At 39.6% G+C, this 15,112-nt stretch overlaps 1 protein-coding gene across 1 annotated transcript in view; it reads left to right on the top strand.

Moving 5' to 3' along the window:
* ATP10A (ATPase phospholipid transporting 10A (putative)) overlaps window positions 1–15,112 on the top strand; it is a 158,954-nt gene that overhangs the window by 81,334 nt on the left and 62,508 nt on the right. The window contains exons 3-5 of the mRNA XM_063126292.1: window positions 3,533–3,618; window positions 13,421–13,527; window positions 13,610–13,741. Of these exons, the coding sequence (XP_062982362.1) occupies window positions 3,533–3,618; window positions 13,421–13,527; window positions 13,610–13,741 (325 nt within the window). The remainder of the gene's footprint in view (window positions 1–3,532; window positions 3,619–13,420; window positions 13,528–13,609; window positions 13,742–15,112) is intronic.

Genomic DNA, 15,112 nt, shown 5'->3' with positions numbered 1-15,112 from the left:
GAAGCGCCAAGCTGGAAGATGGAGGGTGGTGGACACTGTGAGGAATATTCAATTTTTTCACTGCTCTTTCCAAGCACCTCCGTAACCCTTTCAAACGAGCTTGCTGAACCCGTTCTGCCAGGTTTGGACATCATGACAAACCATTCTGAACAACCCAGCAACAAGCCATTGAGGCTGTTCAGACAACATGCTAACCCACACTCAGCGGTTGAGTGTGAGTTATTTTGAATCATGGGTTGTTTGTTGAACTGTGGGCTAGCATGTTGTCTGAACCCAGCATGTTTCCTGCAGGGTGGGTTATCATGTTGTCTGAACACAGCCGATGTGTCTTATTAACCATGCAATGTGGTTTGTTAATCACCCTGAACAATCCAACAACAAACCATGGGTTCTCAAGTTGGCTTTAGAACATAAGCCATACTGAATAGTTAATAAGCCACACTGACTGAATTCCATCAACATGCTAACCCACAGTACAACAAACAGCCCATGGTTCAAAACAATCCACACTCAATCTCTGAGTGTGGATTAGCATGTTGTGTGAACAGCCACATGGGTTCTCAGGATGGCTTGTTCATGAAAAAGTATTCACCCTGCAGAAACATCAGCTTTGGACATCATGACAAGCCACCTTGGATGATAATTCAGGGTGGGTTGTCATTCCATGCAAACCAGGTCAATCGCTAATAAGTATCCATTGTACTTGCATAAGTACGTTCTATGCAGCAATTGCAAGGGATATTTTTATGAATTCCATCAAAATAACTGAATTTGCCTCCACCCCTTCTCCCTATCAGTTTGTGAATTGTAATTTGGTGGTCCACTGGACTTTGCAGTTCTCTAAATGCAGTAATGTGATTCTTGGCTCCTTACATATTTAAAACTATAACAGAAAGAAAACCCTGTTGGTTTGCAAGGCCGGGAGAACAGAGTCTTAACTTGGGGAACATTTGCAGACTTCATTGGATTAGGTTCTGTGAGGTGCCACGCTAGTGTTGGGACAAAGCAACATGTAATGGCTGACTCCCCTGTTTTTTAAAATATATGTTTTTCTAATTTATTTATTTCTGAAACCTATCCTATACTAAATAGTTCTCAGGGTGATGTACAACAAAGCAAATAAAATCCAACAGTCCATATACAACAAGTCAAAAAGCAACCGAATAAATTAATCAACTGAAACTAAGAGACTAAAATAAAATAGGCATCAATTACATTACATAGAATTGCTAAAAGATATCACAGACTTAAACATTATTTTAAAACAACATAGCCTAGAGATTAATTATAGGTGGTGCATTATACAACTATGGCTTTGTACACAGGCACAGTACCAGTGTTGGCATTTATATAGAGAAGCATGCATGGTGAAACTCACATTGTTTCTTGTGCTGAATCATGGAGAAAACTACGTATTTGGGGGAAATAAATGTGCAAATGAATTGGAGTAAAAGGAACTGGTTTGACCAGCCTTAGCAATAGCAAAAAATGTCCAATCTGTGGGAAGTATCAAGTTGTTCTCAGAAGTTCTTGGAAAATGCCATTTTCTCACAATAAAAATGTAACTTTCAGGTTGGCTATAATAATTGTGTAGAACAAATGCCCATCCAGCATACAACTCCTCCCCCTTCTCCTTCCACAAACCTGATCATGCGGAAAGGCTCTTAATTAGCACAATTGTTGCTGAAAGAATGTAGCATTTAAATTTACATGTCTAAACAAAAGCGGTATTTGCTCTGCCATGGAAGTCCAACGATAAAGCCTCATAATAGTGGGTAAATGCTCAGTATATGCAGACAGTGCAAGTGCCAGCTTGAGCCTAATTAGTTAGGGAATCAAGAAGGATTTTAAATGTTAATTAGGAAAGAAGCATCCTCCTATATGTGCCTAATTTACTGTACAGGATTAATTTATCTGAGCTAGCATGAAGCAATTAAGAAAGCCTGATTATATTTTCAGAAGGCTTGTATTAACATTCTCGTAATAGATGATGTATTGATTTATATTTGCCCAGATTGCCACGTGGCTTTGCTTGAACTTGAAACATTTGAAACCTGCTAATGATCATTTTTAGTGTTTTCAGCCTGCCTGGATGTTTTTCAACAAACCCAAATGCGGCTTTATGGCAGGAAGCAAAGTTACAGTTGAATTGGGCACATGTGTTGTTGTTTTTAAATGTAGCATCTTTCTGCTTCTACCATATAATGAATAATATGCACACCAGACAAAGTGTTTTTGTGTGTTTTTAGAAACTCACGCACTAACTGATGGGGAAGCACAATTGGTTCTGCTCCCCAGTGCGAATAATGTTTTTCAAAAGCCATACCACAGATTACACGGATAAAAGCAAATAAAGGCTGCTTTTTGTTTAAATCTGTGCTATATATATACAAAAAACTAACTGAGAGAGATCACAGTTGTTCCTGAATAGGATGCATTATATCCTGCCTTATTTTGTATGATATGTTCTGGTTGTATTTAATCTATTTTCACACTGGGCAGTATCCAATGCTGCCCCTGCACCTCCACTGATCGGGTTGTGCCAGCGGGAATCCACCACTAGCTAATGCTTCCTTGAGCAATCCAAGGAATGAGTTGTAACACTCGTTTCCAGAATGGGGCTGGTCAGTGGAGGTCCCTTCAATGAGCTCCTGTGACCCGTTCCAGAAAGGAGTATTTCAGCTCATTCCCATGGTCGTTTTAGGAAGCGCTAGCTTCCCATTGCATCGGCAGTGAGTCCTGCCAGTGCACAGGCACCATTGGATACTGCCCACCGTTTGTGATGCTATTATTGTTGCCTATATTCTTATTGTCCTGATTCCATAAGAGCATATCGGGGCAGCTGTTCTGGATCAAACCAAAGGCCTATGTAGTCCAGCATCTGTTTTCCATAGTGGCCAACCAGATGCCATTGGGAAGCCTGCAACCAAGATACAAGGGCTATAGCTCCCTTCTGGAATAAGTTCCGCTGACCGTTCCAGAAGTGCTAGTTTGGGATAGTTACCCATTGCCCTACCAAGTGCTATCTTCCTGTTATGCCAGCGGTCATTCCCGTTAGCACAGGGGTGATGTTGGATGCTGCCCCTTGGGTAATTCACACATAGCATACAAGTTCTCATGAGGCACAATCATCCCAGGCTTGCTGATCCTGAGCAGTAGCATCCACATCCTCCCAACTCCCTAAAGCCATCTAGAATGAACCAGGCTCCTCTGCTGCTGCCACCATCACCACCTTAATAGACACAAACAGGAAGGGGCAGGGAAGAGGCCCAATTTGTTCAAACAGGCTGCAAGGAATATTCTGGGTTGTTTCAAGTCCCTGATGATGTCATTGGATGCCCAAAGGAGACTAATGGTCTCAGTGGGTCCCTTTTTGAAACCTGGGGCTTTCACCTTCTCCAAAATAGACTGCCGAATCTGACGACTTCACTTGCCATTTATGGAGGGCACCCCGTCTAAAATAAATTCTAATTATTATTTTTCTGTTAAGCTTTCTGCTCATTGCTTAACCCTATTATTTTCTTTATTCCAGGATTCTGAATTTGATCCAATGAAATTTACTAGCATCATTGAATGTGAAGAACCAAATAATGATCTAAGTAGGTTTCGAGGCTTCATGTGAGTATATTCTACTATTTCATCTGCTATGTTTATCTACTCGTGTGAAGTGCAATTACCCTAGAGGTTTATTACATTTCATATAGCAAAGAACTACGGTCAACTCACATGACTCATTTTATAGTTGGGGAAGAGGGTTGATTAAAATTAACCTGACTGAAGAGTAGGGTAGACATTATCTGTGGATTCAACAAATAAGAAGAAAACTTTAAGATAATAGAAAGAGGGGAAATTTTATTGTTGTTGTAATTATAGAGTAAGAGAAAACATTGTTTTATATCTTTGCTGTGGAGAAAATCGGAAGCCCATTTTAAGTTTGCACGTTTTGTTTTCTTTTAGTTGTTATTTTCATGATGTTTGTTTGTTTGTGTTTTTGAAACAATAAAACATTTAAACTGGAAAAAGGGTAGGATAGACAGATCAGTCTGTTTTCACTCCATGACAAAAAAAAATTCTGGTGTTCCATCCTACTCCTGACTTAACATGCAGTTATATACACAGTTATATACTCGCTCTCCTTTATTCCTCATATTGAGGCAGTAGCTAAATCTTGTCGATTTTTCCTGTATAATATTGCCAGGATTCGATCATTTTTGTCTGTCTCTTCTGCCAAGACACTTGTTCATGCACTGGTTATTTCACGGTTGGACTACTGCAACCTTCTTCTCTCTGGCCTTCCTTCTTCTCACATCAGTCCGTTGGTTTCTGTTCACCACTCTGCCGCAAAGATCATCTTCTTAGCTCGCCGCTCCGACCATGTTACTCCGCTTCTGAAATCTCTTCATTGGCTTCCAATTCACTTCAGAATCCAATATAAACTTCTCCTGTTAACCTTCAAAGCTTTTCACGGTCTAGCTCCTTCCTATCTCTCCTCTCTCATCTCACACTATTGCCCCGCTCGTGCTCTTCGCTCCTCTGATGCCATGTTTCTCGCCTGCCCAAGGGCCTCTACTTCCCTTGCTCGGCTTCGTCCATTTTCGTCTGCTGCCCCTTACGCCTGGAACACTCTTCCAGAACATTTGAGAACTACAAGTTCAACCACAGCTTTTAAAGCTCAACTAAAAACTTTTCTTTTTCCTAAAGCTTTTAAAACTTGATGTTGTGCAGACTTCTACTGTTACTTTCTACTGTTAGTTTTTCCCTACCCTGTGCCTGCTTACCCTACCCTGTACCTGTTTGCATTCTCTTCCCCTCCTTATTGTTTTACTATGATTTTATTAGATTGTAAGCCTATGCGGCAGGGTCTTGCTATTTACTGTTTTACTCTGTACAGCACCATGTACATTGATGGTGCTATATAAATAAATAATAATAATAATAATAATAATAATAATAATAATAATACAGTTTTTAAAAAGTTGATACATATTTTGAATGTATTTTCTCACAACATCTGCATTTCTAAACATATTTCATTTAACCATATGCATTTCTAAGTAGATTTTATCTTAAAATACGCATTTTAATCATATTTTAATATTATTATTTATTGAGCCAAGAACTGCATCACAAAATTCGGAGAAATGTGAAATATAATTATACTTCATTAATCCGGGAAGCACAGATCAGGTCAGTTTGCATTGGAACTCACAGAGAATGAATACATGTTAGCACATGTAACTGTACCAATTTATTTGCCCTAAAGCTCCATATTCATCAGTGGCTAAGAAAAGCACACAGGAATGCAGGATAAATCTGGGGAAAGCTTAGCTTGAAAGTATTTCAGAAGAACAGTAGTTTCTAGAAACGGAACCTAAGGCCACTGGATGAATTAAACAAGAGATATAGTGAAGGCAATAAATTATGAAGCATAAGCCAAAACCATTTTTGGGAGGTGTTGTTTTTTTAAAAAAGGAAGTTAAAATGTACATGGAAAAACTGTTAAAGCTCAGTGCAATTCTTGTTCTTCTGAATAGCTGACATCAACAGATAGAATAGAGAAAGACTTTTTTGAACTCTTGGGTTAGGGTTCCAACTTTTCACAGGCTATTTGTTTATATTAATTTATTTAAAGCATTTTTATCCCGCTCCTAAGCGTAAAAGGCTCCCAGAGCGGCTTACGTGCCATCCATGTAAACAAGATATCCCCTGCCCATAGGCTTACAGTCTAAAAAAACATGACACAAAAGGAAAAGGAAAGGGAAAGAGAGAGGGAGGGGGGAGGAAGTGGGCTTTCAGCAGGGCTCGCGGAATGGCCCTGATTCCCATCTCATCTACCTCTGCTGCAGCCTGTGGCCAGATCTACACCAAGCAGGATATTGCACTATGAAAGTAGTATATGAGAAGCAGGAGCCACACTACTGCTCTATAGTGGTATTGAAGTGCACTGACAACCGTTGGGGCCCATTGACACATACCATACACTGCTTTCATACCGCTTTCATAGTGCTATATCCTGCTTGGTGTGGCTCCTGCCTCTTATATACCGCTTTCATTCCACTTTCATAGTGTCATATCCTGCTTGGTGTAGATGTGGCCTGTGGCAAAATGTATGCAGCTGCCGTCCTTGTCACTTGGTCCCCTCCCCCTGCCTACAATTGGTCTTCTGAGATGCACTGCCTCTCAGCATAAAGGTTCTGTATAGCGGTCATGTCTCATAGCCATTGATAGAATTGGTCTAATCCGCTTCTAAATCCAGTCATACCAGTGGCATCACCATATCTAGAGAAAGCAAATTCGGTCAGTTCATTATATGTTATGTGAAGAACTCTTACCATTTGTCAGTCCTGAATCTTCTTCCCCCATCATTTTCATTTGGTGTCCTCGACTTCTAGTGTTATTTAAAACTGGTTAAGCATTTGGTGCAGACTTCTTCATCGGTTTGGGGGTGGAGCAAAAGAAACATCACCACCCCGCTGATTGTAATAGTGATTAGCTATCCTGTCTCTCCTTCATCTTCTTTTCAGATATCTGTATTGATGATGATGATGATGATGATGATGATGATTAAATCACCCCATAGCTGAAGCTCTCTGGGTGGTTTACAAAGATTAAAAACATTAAAATTACAATATGCAAAATTTAAAGCATAAAAATCACACTAACAGATAGTATACATAGAGACAACATATATCTAAGAACAACATTGAGTAATCAGCCAAACCATAAAACAAATCCAGGAGAGATTAAAACTCATCGTATGCTGCCCAATGCTTGAGAAAAGACTTGAGCTGGCACCGAAAAGATTACAATGTTGCCACTAGGCGGGGCCTCGTCAGGGAGATCATTCCATAATTGGGGTGGGGAGGTCACCACCGAGAAGGCACCCAGAGAAAGACATTAGATGCTGAGGATAGTGTATGGGTAGATTCGTGTGAGGAGAGGCTTTCCATCAGGTATTGCAGTCCCGAATCGTGTAAAGCTTTATAGGATAAAACATAGAAGATGGAGTACACTTGTTTTCTGTTGCTCCAGAGGGAGGACCAGAACTAGTGAGTAGAAATGACAAGGAAGTAGGTTTAGGAGAATGTTAGGAGAATATTCCTATTAGTAAGAGTTGTTAAACAGTAGAACAGCCTGAGAAGGTGGTGGGTGTTTTTCAGTGGAGGTATTTAGGCAGGGGCTATCCCTTTTGTCAGGGATGTTGTAGTTGCAAGATTCCTGCATTTAGCAGGGATTTGGGCTTGATGCCTCAAATGTCTCTTTCTGCTCTTTTATTTATTTATTTATTTATTTATTTATTTATTTATTTATTGCATTTGTATACCGCCCCATAGGCAAAGCTCTCTGGGCGTTTTATATAAGATAAAAACACTTAAAAACAATATGAAAATATTAAAAGCCACAAAAAACATACATTTATTTACTTTATTTATTTATTAAATTTATATACCGCTCCATAGCCGAAGCTCTCTGGGAGATTTACATTTAAAACTAGTAACAACTTTTTAAAAACTATGAGCCTATAAAAACAGATCCATGCTAATTATATATTGCTAAATGCCCAGGAGAAGAGAAAAGTCTTGACCTGGTGCCGAAAAGATAACAATGTCGGCGCCAGGCGGGCCTCATCAGGGAGATTGTTCCACAGTTGGGGAGCCACCACAAAGAAGGCCCTCTCTCTTGTTGCCGTCCACTGAACTTCCCTTGGAGTAGGCACCCAGAGGAGGACCTTAGATGTTCTGCAGTTCTATGTTTCCATTAATTTAACTATAATGTGTCTCAAAAGCAGAGAGTGTAAGCAAACAGATTATACTACACTATCACTGCAATCCTATACACAATTACCAGGGAGCAAGTGCCATTGAACTCAGTGGGGCATAGTTCTACGTGGACATGCACAGTATTGTGCTGTAAGGTCCCAAAGATCAGATGACTTGGGGCCAAACTAGACATGACATTAAATGCATCTTTGAATTTAATATGCTGGCTTTTAAAAATGGAAATCGCATCAACTGAGGGAGACAGGCTGATAATTACCCAGGTTGCAGCTGGGTGGAGGGGGAAATTCCTCTCTTGCTGCAGTCCTGAGGAAAATCCCTATTTGCATTTTTAAGGCATACGTTTTAAATGCAAAGACGTATTTCATGTCATGTGCAGTTTGGCCCTCAAACAAGGAGAGATGAGTCAAGCTATATGGTATAAAGGGAAGTGTAAGTTTACATCTCCAAGGCTAAACCAAAGAAACAAAGCGGCAAACTAAAGAGAAAGAGATTAAAAGAGCATCTATTATGTTTCATGGCATTGTGATTTTATAAAGTTAAAGGCAACACATGTGGGAACATCTGGCAATTTAGATCTTCTCTGGATTTTATCATCTCAGCTGGGCCTAATTTCTGCATGATGGGACTGTGACCCTGTTCAGACAACACGCTGAACCACTTAAGCATTTTTGAGCTAAACATTATGGCTTAACATGTTGTGTGAATCATTCCTAACCAGCGTGGCTCCATAGCCACAGTTTAAACACGCTCACTAGGCATTTGCTGAAAAGGAGTTAGCAGCCTAACCATGGCTTTGCATGTTGTCTGAACAGAACCTGTATGGCATTTTTGCCAAACAGAAAGCCATGCTGTCAAGTTTTAAAAACAAACAAACTTATGAATGAATGTTTGCATAGCATTCTTGCTAGGCTATCCAGGGAAATGTATTTGTTATTTGACATTGAATGACTTTGATGATGTTTTGAATATTTTCTAAAAGCTTTTATTAAAATGCATACTTGAATGATAAATAAAGGTATATTTCTGACAGAATAGTAAATAACCCTGTTAGTTGATCTTTTTAACCATTAATGTTTGCTGCTGCTGCTGTAAGAATTCAAGTGTCCTAAGAATCACCTTGGTGCTTCCCTACTGGAAGTAGTACATTAAAAATTAAAAATAACTTCTGGCCATTTTAAAGCAGAATGTTGGTTGTCTGAGAATTTTTAAACTGATTGTGATCAATTCTCCATTTTAGTGTTTTGTTTTTGTTTGTTTTCCTTCCTCATGTAAGTTATCTGGTAAATGACCATTACTGTCAACACTGTTTAGCATCAAGCAACAGAAGCATAGGGGCCAACTCCGAACTCCGTCAGCCAAGCATGCAGGACAACGGGGTCACCACCAGCAGCCCGTCTCTTAAACTACAGTGAGATGTTAAGCAATGATACATTTCGACTTCCATCAACATAATTTTGAATCATGGGTTGTTCCTGTGCCTGCCATGATCTCAAAGCTTTACTGAACCCTGTAATCAATATATTATATAAAATGTCTACAGCAGGCAAAGTGACAGAAGTGTGAGTCCAGCCTTCTTCAATTTGGGCTGGATCTACAATACTGCTTTATAGCGCTTTATAACCGTTTTATAGCGCTTTAAAGCAGTTAAAGCGCTTTATAACTGTTATAAAGCGCTTTAAAGCAGTAGTGTAGATCCGGCCTTGGTGCCCTCCAGAAGTGTTGGGCTTTGGCTGTGCTGGCTAGAAACGAGTTGCAGCCCAGCCTATCTGCAGGACAACACTTTGGGGAAGGTCCACAGTAGTCTATAAGGAACGCTCCTTCCCTGTTATCTGTTCCACTGTTGAAAATGTACAAGCTTCCTAGGGAAGGGAGCCGCTTTTTTAGCTCATATTACTCAGTAGAGCTCTATAGAAAAAAAGGAGTAATAAAAAGGCAGCCGTGTTTCAGGTTCTTAGAAACTTTGTGGTTTATGAGTGCTGCAGTCAAACAGCATCTCATGGGTAGACTTGTTGTCTGTGAAAGTTCATTGAGTTAGTCTTTACAGTGTCAAGAGTGCTTTTCATCATTTTACTTGGTAGAGATTGATGATCGGAAAGATATTGCCAAGAACAAAATACAGATTGAATCTGCAACAAAATGTTGCAGTGTGGAATGCTCCTTCCTGTTCAGCCATGTTCCCTTCCAGAGTCTTCCTTTTCCATGCCCCCCTCCACTACAGTGTGGGAAGGGATGGGAAGGCCCAATTTCAGGCATCTTCTTGCTCCATCTCCAACAGACCATCATCTTTATCAATGCCAAAAACACTAACTATCTAGCTGGGGGGATTATTTTTATTTTTATTTCAGCACCATATATATTTTTATTTATTTATTTTATTACATTTATATACCGCCCCACAGCCGAAGCTCTCTGGGCGGTTTACAACAATTAAAAATGGTAAACATTAAAAGTATACAAAACTTAAAAACCATCAAAAACATAAAAAACAGTATAAAAACAACAGTATCCATTTAAAAACAACAATTCTGGGGTCCATTAAAATCAAACTTAACGTTGTTAAATGCTGTTAAAATGCCTGGGAGAAGAGAAAAGTCTTGACCTGGCGCAAAAAGATAACAATGTTGGCACCAGGTGAGCCTCATCGGGGAGATCATTCCACAGTCGGGGAGCAACCACTGAAAAGGCCCTCTCCCTTGTTGCCATCCTCCGAGCTTCCCTCGGAGTAGGCACTCGGAGGAGGAGGCACTCGGAGTAGTATAAAACTCCTCTCCAATCCACGTTATTATCTCCTTATCTCAGAGATTGTTTCTCACCCTCTGTTCCCCCATCCATGAAATGGGAATAATAGTTAAACAACTACATTTAGATTGGGGTTGAACAAGATAAGGATTTTAAACTAATTTGCCCACTAGAAATCTAACAAAAAACATGATATATATGGATAGTGTAGCTAAAGCAGCCCCTTTCTAGAATTTCTTATTTTATTTTATTGCTGCATATCAAGGTGTAAGTGCTTACTAAATAAGTAATAATGGAATTCTCCTCTTCTTAGAATTAAATTACATTATATGAAATGTATGGTTGGCTTAAGGATTTATGACATTTGCATTGTCAAACAAAAAATGTTCTGGTTTATCCAACTTGGAATATCATCTTCATCATCATCATCATTCCCTTTGCAGCAATATACTCTGCAATATACAGCTTCCTCCTTGACAGAATAGACCTGGATAACAAGTAGCATGCAGTTAACACGGGACTATGTTGTTTCATTTACTAAAAGCCTTTCATTCATTCCACGTTCTTCCCTTTGTGTAGTTTATGTTGCCCTTGGCAGTCAGTCCTTTTTTGGCAGTGACAGATACCACTCACTGGTAGATTTTCAATATCTTAACCTTTTATGCTGTTAAGGCACTTCCTCAGAAAAACCACAATGTCCAGTGATAAAATAGTAAAAGAATCTTAAAAAAAAAAAGGATGGAAAGTTTATGAGCCATGTAAACGATACCTTTTAAACCGATTAATGCATTTTAGGGAAACTTTGGATTTTGCGATGATCTCACAAGAATAGAACAAAACACTATTTTCCCAGGTGTCTGTGTGTTTAAAGTAAAATAGAGTTATTAACTTGCTATTTTTAAAAACAAGGGGAATCAGGCCCCAACCATGGGTGGCGACTTATGAATTGCCAAAAAAAGAGTACTAGATAGGACACCCAGTTCACATAATACTTGCATATGTGAATTTATACCAAATTTAGAAATAATCAATATGATTTAAATACAAATGCAGAACGTCACACCATAGTGTGGAAGACTGTGTCCAGGTGATATGTGTGCCTTGCTCAGTTTGCTGTCCAGGTGCTAGCTGTGGATGGGCCACTTCAAGGCCTCTCCCTATCCTCTCTTATTTATTTCATTTATATCCCCTCTTTCTTACCCTTGCACAAAGCCCAAGGTGACTTGCACTAAGCCCAAGGCAACAATTAACTAAAAAGCGAGATAAAATGCCATAAACCAATAAATAATAATGGCGCCTAGAAATGGCTCAGCCCCTTGGAGTTGCTTTTCTAAAGATAAATTATTTAAGAAGAATGTTTGTCCCCATGCAATGCAGTTTTCGATTTTGAAACATTGCAAGTAGGTTTCGCCATAAAATTTTGCTCGGCATCCCTGGTGTGCTCCACCTTATTGCTTCATGGTCAGATTGTTCTATATTTCCAAGAGTGGAAATTCCATTTTGATTTGGGCCAAGTTTGGGGAAATGTTCTGCTCCATCCAAGGCGTAGAGAAGGCTGACAGGGTGCTTCCTTGGCTAATTGGAGGCCAGGCACCCAGCATGCCTCACCTGAAAGTGACTCAACTACTAAGTGCCCCAACAGCCTTTCTTGCTCTAGAAAAAGGATGATTGGCAGGGAGCTTCCTTTGGCTGTTGCTGGGGTTGAGGAGTTGTCTGAATGTCTCAGTCTAATAGTGCTGGGGGTTTCTGGGGCAAGGGAGAGAGAGGAACTTGGCAACCACAATTTTTGGCTTGGCTGACAAGGCCAACCCAAAATTGATGACCATTGCAATTTATATTGTAGTGTAGAGAGTGCTACATTGTTTAGATTTTTGTTTACAACATGATATAAGTAGAAACAGGTAGACGGCAGCGTTTGTACTTAGGGTTTTCTCCTTTTTTCAATTCTTTTATACTTTGTATATTTAAAAATAATGCTCATTCTATACATATCTATCCCATCTCTTTGACTCCTAAACCTCCCTTTCTCCTTTTCCCCTTGCTTTCTCATGCCCATGGAGCATAGTCATCTCGCCTCCAAAAGAGTTTTGCATGTTTGTAGTGCAGGGGTGGGGGCTGAAGGAACAGTCTCCTGCCTCTTATGGGGCTTTCTCAGTTGTAGGACCCCAACTGTGAAATATCCAGGCAAGGCTAAATAGGCTGCCTCATTAATAGCTTTTAAGGTGTGCAGTTAAGATACATCTATTCCTCCAGTCCTTTGATTTATTTTAATTCCGATCTGCTTATGGATTTGTTATATTGGTTTGTTTTAATGCTATCTGGATTATATAGTTTAGGTGCAATCCTATGCATGCTTAGACAGGAAAAAAGCCCCACAATTCCCAGCATTCCTGAGCCAGCATGGAATAATAAATAAATAAATAAATAAATTGTAAGACTTTTTTTCCGTCTAAACATGCAGAGGACTACACCTTTAATTTATTTAGTTGGACTGTCTGTTTTACTGCTATAAATGACCACCTATCAAAAGATGATAGATAAATTAATGTTTAAATAAATAAAAAGTATATCATGGTACTGACAGACAACAGGAATTATGGTGAAAATCTATTTAAAAGTAATCATTTCCCCAAATCCAAAGTCTGAAATTACAAAATGTTCTCTACGCTTCAGGTTCAGTGAAGTGGAAAAACTTCTGTGTCAAGTTTTGTGCAACTTCATTGAAGTACAATAGGATTCTGAAAATTCCCATGACTGTTTTGTAGACCAACTATAAGGCTGCCGAGTTTAAACCTTCTTTCTTGTCTGGAGGCTGTTTAAAATTTAAATATGCCCTCCTCCACCACCATAGTGAATAACAGCTATTTATACATAAGTTGTTGTCCCTTGTTATTTTGCAGCGTGCATAAAAGTGGGGAAAAGGTTGCACTGTATAAAGAAAATCTTTTGTTACGAGGATGTACTATTAGGAATACAGAAGAAGTCTCGGGAATAGTCATCTATGCAGGTAAGAAGTGGTTTATATACCTTCTCCTTTTACATTAAATTTATTTTATGCCTACTAACATAGAATCCAATTCCTTTGGCAGGACATGAGACCAAAGCCTTGTTAAATAACAGTGGACCACGTTACAAGCGCAGTAAGCTTGAAAGACAAATGAATATCGATGTCCTTTGGTGCGTCCTCATACTTATCACGATGTGTTTGCTTTCAGCTATTGGTAAGTTCCCCTGATTTTGAGCTGTGATGCATACAATACTCAACTCAGGAAAATAATGATAAACAATTGCAGATGAATAATTCTCTTGATTTACCTTTTGAAACAAACACCGTTGATAGCAGCTGAAGCTGTGAACAGCATAATAAAAGCAACACTAAAAATTACAGTTTTAAAACATTTAAAATATCAAACCCCAGATCTAAATCCACTCTATAACCACTAAATTACAGCACAGTCCCACCCTCCCCCAAAAGAGAACAGAGTTGCATCTGGAAAAAGAAAACCATCACTAATCTCCTTTATGCCAGTATAAAATGCTTCCTAAAAATATATAGATGCCAGAAAAGTTCTCCTGAGAACTGAGACAGACTCAAAAACAAACTTTCGGGGCTCTTAAAGGCCCTTCTCAAATGAGAGGTAAGTTTTTTAAAGCTCTAAAATTCTTCTCCAGCTCAAGTTGAAATCCGAGCCACAGAAGAATCCTTGGCTCTCTCTCATTCTTGCTTTCTTCCCCCCACCCTTACTCCCCAATCCTGCCAGCCCTCACAGTCATCCAAAAGCCCTCCCTGCTAGTACTCCATGCCCACAAACACCTTCCCTTTCAACAGTGTGAGTGGTGGGAACAGCAGCAACAACATTCCAAGAGAGGATCTGGGGCAGGTGTTTCCTTTTCTCACCTCTTCTGATGCTGCTAAAGTCTGAGGGATTATGGCCAAGGAAGTTCCCTCAAGGGGAGCTCTCCCATGATCCACTGGGGTTTTGTGTCATGACACTCTGTTACTCTGAAATATCTCCCTTTGAAGGTGTACTGGAGCTGTTTTTATTTTATTTATTTATTTATTTATTTATTTATTTATCTTAGATGATTTTTTAGGCCACCTTTAAGGGCAAAACCCTCTCAAGGCAGTATACAAGATGAAAATAATACATAAATATGCCAAAAACAAATAGTAAAACAATAAATAAATATTCAATAAAACACTATAAAATAGATCACACAAATAAAACCTGCAGCTCACAGATGATTACAAAAAGGCCCACAAAAATAGGTAGATCTTCAAAGTCTTCCTGAAGGCCTGTAAAGAAGAGGGCTGATGAGTACGTGAAGGAAACTGACTCCAGAAGTGTGGAGCCCCCATTGAAAAGGCCCTCTCCTTTGTTGTTGTTTATTTGCTCAGTCGCTTCCGACTCTTCGTGACTTCATGGACCAGCCCACGCCAGAGCTTCCTGTCGGCTGTCGCCACCCCTAGCTCCCCCAAGGTCAAGTCTGTCACCTCCAGAATATCATCCATCCATCTTGCCCTTGGTCGGCCCCTCTTCCTTTTGCCTTCCACTTTCCCTTTACTTACCAGCTTAACTGTCTTTGGAGGC

Source organism: Elgaria multicarinata, chromosome 5 (assembly GCF_023053635.1).
Source record: "Elgaria multicarinata webbii isolate HBS135686 ecotype San Diego chromosome 5, rElgMul1.1.pri, whole genome shotgun sequence".
NCBI lineage: Eukaryota > Metazoa > Chordata > Lepidosauria > Squamata > Anguidae > Elgaria > Elgaria multicarinata.
This window is presented reverse-complemented; position numbering and strand designations above follow the sequence as displayed.